This window comes from Trichechus manatus, unplaced genomic scaffold (assembly GCF_000243295.1).
Source record: "Trichechus manatus latirostris isolate Lorelei unplaced genomic scaffold, TriManLat1.0 scaffold00102, whole genome shotgun sequence".
Taxonomy (NCBI): Eukaryota; Metazoa; Chordata; class Mammalia; order Sirenia; family Trichechidae; genus Trichechus; species Trichechus manatus.
In genome coordinates, this window is record NW_004444038.1 from 5,358,497 (window position 1) to 5,369,669 (window position 11,173).

General features: G+C 40.0%; 1 protein-coding gene across 1 annotated transcript in view; it reads left to right on the forward strand.

Annotated features, from left to right (window-relative positions):
* Window positions 1-11,173, forward strand: part of MYO16 (myosin XVI) — a 637,778-nt gene that overhangs the window by 220,232 nt on the left and 406,373 nt on the right. The window contains exon 13 of the mRNA XM_004382940.2: window positions 7,995-8,122. Within this exon, the coding sequence (XP_004382997.2) occupies window positions 7,995-8,122 (128 nt within the window). The remainder of the gene's footprint in view (window positions 1-7,994; window positions 8,123-11,173) is intronic.

Sequence of the window (11,173 nt, forward strand, 5' to 3'; positions counted from 1 at the left end):
GTGACCCCATAGGACAGGGTAGAACTGCCTCATAGTGACCCCATAGGACAGGGTAGAACTGCCTCATAGTTACCCCATAGGACAGAGTAGCACTGCCTCATAGAGTTTCCAAGGAGCAGCTGGTGGATTTGAATTGCCGACCTTTTAGTTTGCAGCCACGCTCTTAACCACTGAGCCACCAAGGCTGTAATGACGACAATGGTGGCAACTAAAGAAGAACCGCATTTAAGGCATTGGAGAGTAGTAATCAGAGAGATTGAACAGCTTGCACTTTTATATCACTGTGGAAACCTAAGAACAAGCAAATGTCGTGAGAGCAAAGTGGGCATCGGTAACCATGCATCACCCCACTCACACATCAGCATTCAGATCTTCCTCAGAAGTTTCTTACTCTTACCTCTATTATGGAATTGGCACTAGGAGTTATGATTTTGGTGTTCACAAACCAAAGATACATTTCCCTGAAATTCCAGCGTGCAAAATGGTGAAAGCATTCATGATAAAATACCTGGCAATAATTTCTAAAGTATATCTTTTTAAGTACACAACTATGTTGTGGTTGTTGCTATATGCCGTTGAGTCAGTTCCAACTCATAGCACCCTATACAACAGAGTAGAACTGCCCCATAGCGTTTCCTAGGGTCTTTCTGGAAGCAGATTGCCACATCTTTCTCCCGCAGAGTGCTGGTGGGTTCAAACCCTCAACCTTTCAGTTAGCAGCCAAGCGCTTAACCACTGCACCACCAGGGCTCCTTACACAGCTATACAGATTGCAGTTTTGAAACTTGATTAGTATCTGTTCTCATCCTCAAATTATTAATGAGATTAAACCCTTCCAATATGTAATATGGTGTCTAGTGTTGGATACCAGGCTTGGGCTTCATTTAATTTCAGATTCTACTTGCTATTGGTTTCCTGAGAGTCTCACTGCTAAGCTTGTTTGGGTTGGGCAGGTAGCTGAAAGTGGCTGAGCAGAGTTTGTTGACTGTGGCTGAGTGGCGCTGGGAAACAATTACAGCGGCTGTCGTTTGTGTAGGATTGATTACATGGCCGACCTGCTGCAAAGGGCTTTGCACAAGTTACCACGTTTCATCTCAAAATGCAACCTAGTGGGTGGAAGAATTACTCTTTCCACTTTGCGGATGAGTAAACTGAGACACAAAGAGATTAAACACATTTTACAGCCTCTTCGTAAGTACAGAGACAGAATCTCAATACCATGGCATAACCCCAGAGCAAATAAATGCATAGCAGATGCTACTCTCAACAGTACAAATGCTGAGCCCAGTAGCAAACTTTTTTCTTTTATAGATAACATTTGAACTTTGTAAAATCAAATACATCTTTTTTTCATATTGTATTTCCCATACATAGCTGTAGTTAATGAGTCAGAAAGCCAACTAGCCAAGTAGAGTAAAATATTCATAGGACAGTGTGAATTATGGTGTTGGCGAGGAATGTTGAATATACCAAGGACTGCCAAAAGAACAAACAAATCTGTCTTGGAAAAAGTACAGCCAGAATGTTTCTTAGAAGCAAGGATGGGGAGACTTTGTCTCATGTACTTTGGACATGGTCTCAGGAAAGACCAGTCTCTGGAGAAGGACATCATGCTTGGTAAAGTACAAGGTCAGCAAAGAAGAGGAAGACCCTCAATGACATGAATTGACGCAGTGACTGCAACAATGGGCTCGAGCATGATAACCATTGTGAGGATGGCACAGGACCAGGCAGTGTTTCCTTCTGTTGTACATGGGGTCGCTATGAGTCAGAACTGACCAACAGTGTGAAAGACCAAAGCCAATGCCAAGTCAAGCCCTTGTCATGAAGGAAGTTCCACGAAGTTAACAGGATCTTGACAGATGGGCAGCCTGTGGGTGGTCAACCCTCATTACCTATGGAAGTAGATAGTTGGCTTCAGAAATCAGAAAGTGGCGTAGCCTGCAGTGTCCTGGCTGTGTAATGAGAGAAGTTTTCGGCACAGTGGGTGAAAGGAGGGAATTGAGCCATACAGAGGGACCTTATGCATTGGAACCAGAGTCCAGCAAAGATTAGAGAGCCTAAAGTGATGTGAGTTCAACCTGATACCATCTTGCACATGTACTAACATAGACCACTTAAAATGTCCACTGACCAGGAATCCTCTATTATTCCCAAATCATACATCTGGGGAGAGAAGAAGGTCAAGTGAAGAAAGAAGGCCTGTGGGAAGTTAACTCCAGACGATACTTACTGGACCAAACGAGAATGCACAATGACATTGACAATGATAATAACAATTAATATAAAAGGAAGAGAACTTGTCAGTCGCCCGGAAAGCTAGAATTGCATAAGTGAAAATCATCAAACTCAGCAGAAATAATTAGATAATAAATTATTATATTAACATTAAAAACATCAACAATCCCATCACCATCGAGTCAATTCCAACTCACGGCAACCCCGTGTGTTAAAGAGTAGAACCTGCCCGTAGGGTTTTCTTGGCTGTCATCTTTATGTAAGCAGATTGCCAGGCCTTTCTTCCGTGGTGTCCCTGAATAGCTTTGCACTGCCAACCTTTCGTTTAGCAGTCAAGCACAAACCATTTGCACCACCCAAAGACCTTATATTAACATTATTATTTGAATATATGAATTGTTTTTAAAGCTTAGGATCAGTATCAGGCAAACAATTACTAACTGATAGCAGTGGAATAGTTTGCAATATAAACTCTGACACTACATGAAAAAAAAAGATATACAAGGAAAGAGAGTTGAGAAAAGTTAAACAGTCTGATTATCATGGAGAAACTTTAGGTATTCCAGATTCCAGACCCCACATCTAATCACTAGTACAACTTGGCCAAAAGATAATATGTAACCCCGAAGAGGTTTAAAAAAATAGAGTGGGAACATGAAATAAACTACTAAAAAAAAAAAAAAAAATTGCCATCGAGTCATTTCCGACTCATAGTGATCCTATAGGACAGAGTAGAACTGCCCCATAGGGCTTCCAAGGAGCAGCTGGTGGATTCGAACTGCTGACCTTTTGGTTAGCAGCCATAGCTCTTAGCCACTGCGCCACCAGAGCTCCAAAATTAACTGGACGTACATGCAAATTCATGTGTGCTCCGGGGTCCCTCTTGTGTTTACCTTTGTTTATAACATCGAATGAAATCCTTACCAGTTGGAATTTAAAATTGTTTTGTCACAATTAGATGGGGTCCATGTTAGACTTCCAAAGTGAACTAGTCAGTCTTGGTGCAGGCGTTCGAAGAGAACAGAAATTTGTCCTGCAAAAAAAGAACTTTGGACGAAAACACCCGACTTGCTTCATGGATTACAATATAGACATCACTATCATTCAATTATTTTTCATAGTCATTTAAAATTATAGAATAATTAAAAATACAAAAAGCTCAAGCATGATATGATAGACATTTGTGTACTCACTATCCATTTTTGTTTCAGATCTCTTTTATAAATTATTTTAAATAAAAATTAACATTTTTCATGTATGTCTTGAGACTGGGATACAACTTTAAGATGTTATAAGAAAACATTGTGTCCTAGTTTAATTGCAACATTTGTTTTCTGAGTAGTACGGAAAATAATGGTATATTTTAATTATACGTTGTCTTAGATTAGATGATATGTTTTGCTATCTACAGAGGGAAACTGTCCTCCACCCCATTCCTTCTCATCAGCAGTGATAACCACTATCCAGAAATTATTATTCTTTCATCCAGTCTTTCATATGTTAAATTTTATATATAAGCATTCAAAAACTGCATATATTTGCTATTTTTTAATTCACTTAGAGAGGATGTTAACTTTGTCCTTTTACAAAAATATCTTTATTAAGCATTGTATTTTTTAAAAATTTCCATGTTGAAAAGTTCAGGTCTGGTTGATTTATAAGGGAGCCCTGGTGGCGCAGTGTTTAAGCACTTGGCTGCTAACCTAAAGGTCAGCAGTTGGAACCCACCAGCTGCTCTGCGGGAAGAAGATGTGGCAGTCTGCTTCCATGAAGATTCTAGCCGTGGAAACGCTGTGGGGCAGTTCTCCTCTGTCCTAGCGGGTCGCGATTAGTCGGAACTGACTTGACAGCAACAGGTTTTGTTTTGTTTTTTAGTTAATTTATTCTAAATGCCTTATAGTATTTTACTAATCCCTCAGACAGGCTTTTAAATTTATTTCTGCATTTTCTGTTCTTACAAAGAGCACTAAGAAATGTTTTTCGTGTTCTTTTGTGCCCACATTTAAGTGGATTCCGACTCATAGCAACCCTCTAGGACAGAGTAGAACTGCCCCCTAGGGTTTCGAAGGAGCAGCTGGCCAGCTGCTTATCTTTGGGGCTTAGCAGTCAACCTCTTAACTACTGCACCACCAGGGTTCCTCTGTAGAGATGTTCCCAGTCAAACATACATCCCACGTTTAGAAGATACTGCCACATTATTCTTGCCTTCGGTTTTAAAAAAATAACCTTGTAACAGGATGTTTCCGTTTTCCCACATGCATGATAACACTTGGCGTTATCAGATTTGTTTTTGCCAGCCCTACAGACAGAAAACTTTACTTGGAAGTCAGAAGCTCCACTACTAACTAGCTCTCTGACCTTGGGCAAGTCATTAACCTGTCTTTGCGTCAATTTCCTCACCTATAAAAATGAAGCTAAACTTTCAATACCTAAGTCATAGGTTTCTTGGGAGGGTTAAATGAGTGAATGTATATAAAAAGCTGGTAACAGTCCCAAGCGCGTAATACATTTAAGCTGTTATTGCAATTATTATTAAATACTTTCCGATTGATTTTGCCGGTATTTTGTGTGTAATATCTTATTATTTGAAATGACATTTCCCTGGCTACCAGAATATCTGTGCATCTCACATTTGTCAATCTTGTCATTTTATATTCTTTGCCCAATTTTCTGTTTCTAGATTTTCTTATTGATCTGCAGACGTTATTTATAAACTCTTGGTAATACGTTGATTGTATGCACAGCTTATTCTCTTCATCTTTTTCTTTTGTTATATTTATAGTGTTTATGATTGAGCAGAAGTTGTTATATTTAATGTAGTGAGATTGATCCATTTTTCCCAATATAGTTTGTGTTCTTGTACTCTATTTCCTTACTTAACACCAAATTTTGACAGTATTATCTTTGTATTTGTCCAAATTTTGAAAATTTACTGTTCATATTTGTGACATATTATCTAGAATTCATGTCTACGAGTGGTGTGAGATAGGGATCAGTGTTTACTTCCTTTACAAATAGATGGTCACTTTTCTCAGCTGCATTCTTTTCTACTGATAAGGGATGCTACTTCTGTCATGTACCACATCCCCACCTACAGGAGGGTGGGAGCTGAGCTCTGGAGGTTAGTCCAATCATCCGCTTTTTATTTGTTTTAGTCTCTGCACCAACGCACTTTTAATGACTTTGGGTTTTTAAGTTTGCTTTTTTTTTTTTTTTAATTGTTGTGCTTTAAGTGAAAGTTTACAATTCAAGTTAGTCTCTCATACAAAAAGTTATACACACATTGTTTTGTGACCCTACTTGCTCTCCCTATACAGTGACAGCACACTCCTCCTTTCCACCCTGGATTTCCCGTGTCCATTCAACCAGCTCCTGACCCTCTCTGCCTTCTCATCCCACCTCTGGACAGGAGCTGCCCATTTAGTCTCTTGTATCTACTTGAGCTAAGAAGCACACTCTTCATGAGTACCATTTTATGTCCCATAGTCCAATCTAATCTTTGTCTGAAGAGTTGGCCTTGGGAATGGTTTTAGTTTTGGGCTAACAGAGAGCCCAGGGGCCACGTCTTCCAGGGTCCCTCCAGTCTCAATCAAGCTATTAAGTCTGGTGTTTTTACTAGAATATGAGTTCTGCATCCCACTTTTCTGCTGCTCCGTCAGGGACTCTCTGTTGTGTTCCTGTCAGGGTGGTCATTGTGGTAGCCGGGCACCATCTGGTTCTTCTGGTCTCAGGCTGATGAAGTCTCTGGTTTATGTGGCCCTTTCTGTCTCTTGGGCTAATACTTTCCTTGTGTCCATGGTTGATATTTTAAGTTTTTATCAAGGTATAATTCATATGGAAAAGTGTGAGTGTTGTAAGTGTACAGAGGGTTGAATTTTCACTAGCACTGAGATCCAGAATATTAGCAATGCTCCAGAAACCTTACTCTCGCTCACTTCTAGTCATAATACCTTGCCTAATCTGCCACGCTCCTGACTTCTGGAAGCCTAGGTTAGTTTTACCTGTCTTCATACTTAATATAAATGGAATTCTATAGTGTGTCCTGTAACGCATCTCACTAATTCTAGTCAACATTATATTTGTAAGATTCATCCAGTTGTTTCTTGTTGTAGATCATTTTTCTACTTTTTAAACTTTTTCTCTTTTAATTTTAAATATTTTCAAATTTATAGAAAATGTGCAAATAAATAGTACAAATAGCCCCCACCCCTCAACCATTATGATATAAATCACTGGCTTGTTTTTCTGTTAATCTTGAATACTTTCATCGTATATTTCCTGCAAACAAGGACATCCTTCTGTGTAACCTCATTAAACCAAAAAACCAAACCAAACCCCTTGCGGTCGAGTTGATTCCGACTCATAGCGACCCTTGGTAGTGCGGTGATTAGAAGCTCAGGCTGCTAACAAAAGGTTGGCAGTTTGAATCCACCAGCTGCTCCTTGGAAATCCTATGGGGCAGTTCTATCCTATGGGTCACTGTGAGTTGCTATAACCTCATTACAGACATCAAAATGAGGAAATCATTATTGGTACACTGCTGTCATCTAATTCAGAAATCTCATTCAAGTTGTTCCCATTGTCGTAATACCTCTGCAGCAAAAGATCCAAGCCAACATCGCATATTGCATTGAATCCTCATGTCTCTTTGGTCTCCTCCAATCTGGAGCAGTTCCTCAGTCTTTTCTTGACTTTCCTTGAAGATTGTTGTTAGCTGCTGTGAAGTTGGCGCCTGACTCATGGTGACCCATGCACAGTGGAATGAAACACTGCCTGGTCCTGCACCATCCCCCTAGTTGGTTTCACTCTGGGTCATTGTGATCCATACTGTTTTCATTGACTGATATTTGGAAGTATATCACCACACTTTCTTTCTCTTTGAAGATAAAAACCAACAAACAAACCAGTTGCCATCAAGCCAGTTCCAACTCATGGCAACTCTGTGTGTCAGAGTAGAGCTGCCCTCCATAGGGTTTTCAATGGCTGTGATGTTTGGAAGTAGATTGCCAAGGCTTGCTTCCAAAGTGCCTTTGGGTGGATTCAAACCACCAACCTTTCAGGTGGTAACCAAGCTCTTAATCATCTGCACCACCCAGGGACTCCTCTTTGAAGATACAGGCCAGTTATGGTGTAAAATAAAAATTAAGTTTGTCTGCTCTTTCTTGGTGACTCGGAAGTCTTTCTCTCATTTAGTTTTTAATCTAAAGTAACCTATTCCACTAGAAACTCAGAAGGAATAAAGTTACTGTCCCTGAATCACTGTGTCCTTGGTAATCATAATACATCACCTTTTCACTGAAATTAAGTTCATCAAATTTTTGTTTTTCTGAGAAATTTGTACATTTATATGCATTCCAGTCGTAACTGCCTTCTCACATTCAAATGAGAAATCCATGCTGTTTTATGCCACTGAAATTAAATGCTGCTGAGAAGAGTTGTATTTGATGTATTTTACTTTACTTCATGGTTATCTGCTAAAGTGAATTTTTGTGGACTGCTCCTTTTTTAAAGACAGCAGAATCATTCAAAGCCTGGAAATCGAGTAATTAAGGATCAACTATAAGCCTCCGTTTTGTCATAATGGCTGCTTACAATGTGCTGAGAAGGGTGTGATTTTACAAACGCTTGTAGTCACAATTCCACATTAGAGATTTATTCACTTTTGTACGTTGGAAAGAAGTCAGTGACATCGTGAGTGAGGCTATCCTGAATCCTTTTCACAGAAGATTTTGTGTCTTTTCTGAACTGTGTTTCAGGTCTCACAGCTTTACTTCAGCAACTCGGGGAAGCTGTCTTCCTCTCTGCCACCGCACATTTTCTGCTGTGCTGAGAGAGCCTTTCGCCAGCTTTTCCTGGAGCAGAGACCTCAGTGTTTCATCCTCAGGTAGAGTCCACCCCTGGCCTCCCTTCTGTGATGCTCAGTTTTGCCCTCTGGGCTTGGCAGCGAAAATGTCCTCGTTTCTTTCTGTCGTGCGTTACCTACTTCCTGAGCAGTTGGAGGGTCAGCGTATCTTGCAGTAAGTACATTTGCCCGGTTACAAAGGGAAACGTCCTTGTTACTAGAAATAGCCGCAAGTGTAGCGTAATCAATATCAACAAACTTAACGTGTAGCTCATTTCATTCGGAAGATTTAAGACTTGGAACCAGAGTGTTTATGCGTTTAAACCTCAAAAACCATGAGGAAAGAGAAGCACCTACGATTAGTGAACCCATACCAGTGTTCTCCAAAACTCAGGCCTGCCCAATATGTAATTGTATTTACCTTGCACATGTATATGTTTTTGCTCTGCTTTTAGGTCTTTTGCCTTTGCTCATATTTCACCGAAAACTTGCAGCCAAGGTGTTTTTTATTTAAAATATAATGGTAATTTTAGCTCATAATTATCAGGATACTGAGGAGGATCTTTTACACGGGAGCGTAAATCCTCTACATTAAAAAAAAAAGTGTCACAGAAAAGGTAGGGTGAAATATGATTATAGTGTGTAATGATACTTGACAGAGCATTGAAGAAACATTTAGGTATTGAAATAAGGCTGTTTCAGATCATTATGCTCTGTATTAGGTAAAATCTCTGCAAGAGGAGACTTCTGTACGTGCTCATGAGTTTGCCCTAGTGGTTAGTAGTAGTGTTGGTTGACAACCGAACACGTAAATAAAGTAGCACACATCTCAAGTCAAAGTGAAGTTAAATTAGTGTAAAGATGGGAATCTAGATAGAATCCAACAGCGTATGTAAATATTTAAGCACTTATTTACATATATTTACATAATTGATTCAATGAAGCATTTCATAGAGTGTCAGATTGATGGATTGCAAACTTTAGTGTTCTTGTTTTCAACATAGCCTTTAAGCAGTTGCTTAAAAAGTTGTGTTCTGAAATGTCCCAGGGAAGAGAGAGGGGCTGAAGGTTGGTCGCCAGCCATGCTGAGTCAGGCAACTCTGTTTTTATCTGTTTTGCCTATTGGATTTTCTGGTCTTACTTTGATAAAAAGAGAAACACTTGAAAAATTGCTCACAGTGCATTGTAAATTGGTGAGATTTTTTGAAGCATTTAATAGTGTTGACAATAAATTTTATTAAGCACTTACTATGTGCCAAATCCTCAACTATCTCGTTTATTTCCTTAGCAACCTTATACATTAGGTATTATCGTCATCGTCCTCACCACCGTTTTATGTGTCAGGTGCCTGAGTGTTACTGTTGTTAGGTGCCGTTGATTCTAACTCATGAGAACCCCATGTGACAGAGTAGAACCCCTCCATATAGGTTTTTTTAAGCTGGAATATTTATGGAAGCAGATCGTCAGGTCTTTTCTCTTGTGGAGAAGCAGGTGGGTTCGCACCACCCACCTTTCAGTTAGCAGCCAAGTACTTAACCGCTGCACTGCCAGGGCTCCTCTGAGTGTGTATTAAAAAAAAAAAAAACAAACCTGTTGCCATCGAGTCAGTTCCGACTCATAGCGACCCTATAGGACAGAGTAGAACTGCCCCATAGGATTTCCAAGGAGCGCCTGGTGGGTTCAAACTGCCGACCTTTTGGTTAGCAGCCAAGCTCTTAACCACTGAGCAAGCAGGACTCCGAGTGTGTATCAGAGAAGTTACTTTGTCCAGGATCTCACGATTAGTAAATGGTGACTCTGGGATTTGGATCCAATAGTCAGAGACTCAGTGATGCTTAGCTACTCTCCACACCCCAGTGCGTGACTCGCCTTTTGCTACTAACCTAAGTGAGCCGTCTGGAGCCCCACACCAAGCTTCTCTGAAAATGCTTGCCACATATCCATGTGTTTGCCAGAATTCTTCTCGAATCTATTTAATTCTAACACAGAACACTCTAGCTGTTGCTCACGTGTTCTGAGAAACACTGGTCCTTAGTGAAGCTCTGTGGAGGGTCCAGTGGATTGAGGCCCTCTAGGAAGCTGCCGAGGAGCCCTGGTGGCACAGTGGTTAAAGTGCTTGGCTGCTAACCAAAAGGTTAGCGGTTTGAACCCACCAGATGCTCTCCCCTGAGAGAAAGATGTGGTAGTCAGCTTCCGTAAAGATTTACAGCCTTCGGGGTATAACCCTATAGGGCAGTTCTACTGTGTCCTGTAGGGTTGCTATGAGTCAGGATTAACTCGAAGGTAGTGAGTTTGGTTTTTGGAAAACTGCCTAGTATAAAGGTCACAATGTCTACCGATATACTGCAGTAAAGAAACCTTTTTATCTTTGTGTAACTCAACAATTTCATCATGTATTTTCTCAGGGATTTTTTTCTGGCAGAACGTATTAATTAACACACGGCAGAACTAACATTCCTTTGGGACATGCCATGTATTAACCACTTATTCTGGGAAAAACAAAAACAAACAAAAAAAATCCTTCATTCAAGTTTCAAGGGAATGTCTCCTAGTCCTGGTCTCCAAAGTTTGAAAACAAATCTATGACCACAGAGATTTATTATTTTAGTTGTTCTCTTTATGCTTTTGTGTAGATTCTCCACCTCCTTGATTGTTTCGGTTAAGACAAATGGCTTTCCCTAGTTATACTAATACAGGTAGTCCCCAACTTAAAACAGAGTTAGGTTCCTACAACTCCGTCGTAAGTGGGTTCTGACAAAAATTGAATACCTCTTTTTTTTTTTAGTTTTCATTATTATTGCCTTATAGCATCACTATCTTTATAAATCCAATCTTTACTTGTCTTTGCGGATTGGAAACATTACATATAAATTTACAGATATATTTTAATACATAAATAAAAAGTACACAAATCAGGGAGTTCCGGCAAAATGGCGCTGTAGGCAGAAGCACCACGCCGTCACTCCACAGCAAAGATCCGAAAAACTAAGCCAAACAGAGAATACAACAATCCTGAAACCCTAAAACATCAAATGAAGAGATAAAGAACTCAGCCAAGCACCAAATGGAGTGAGAAAACTGACAGAGAATGGA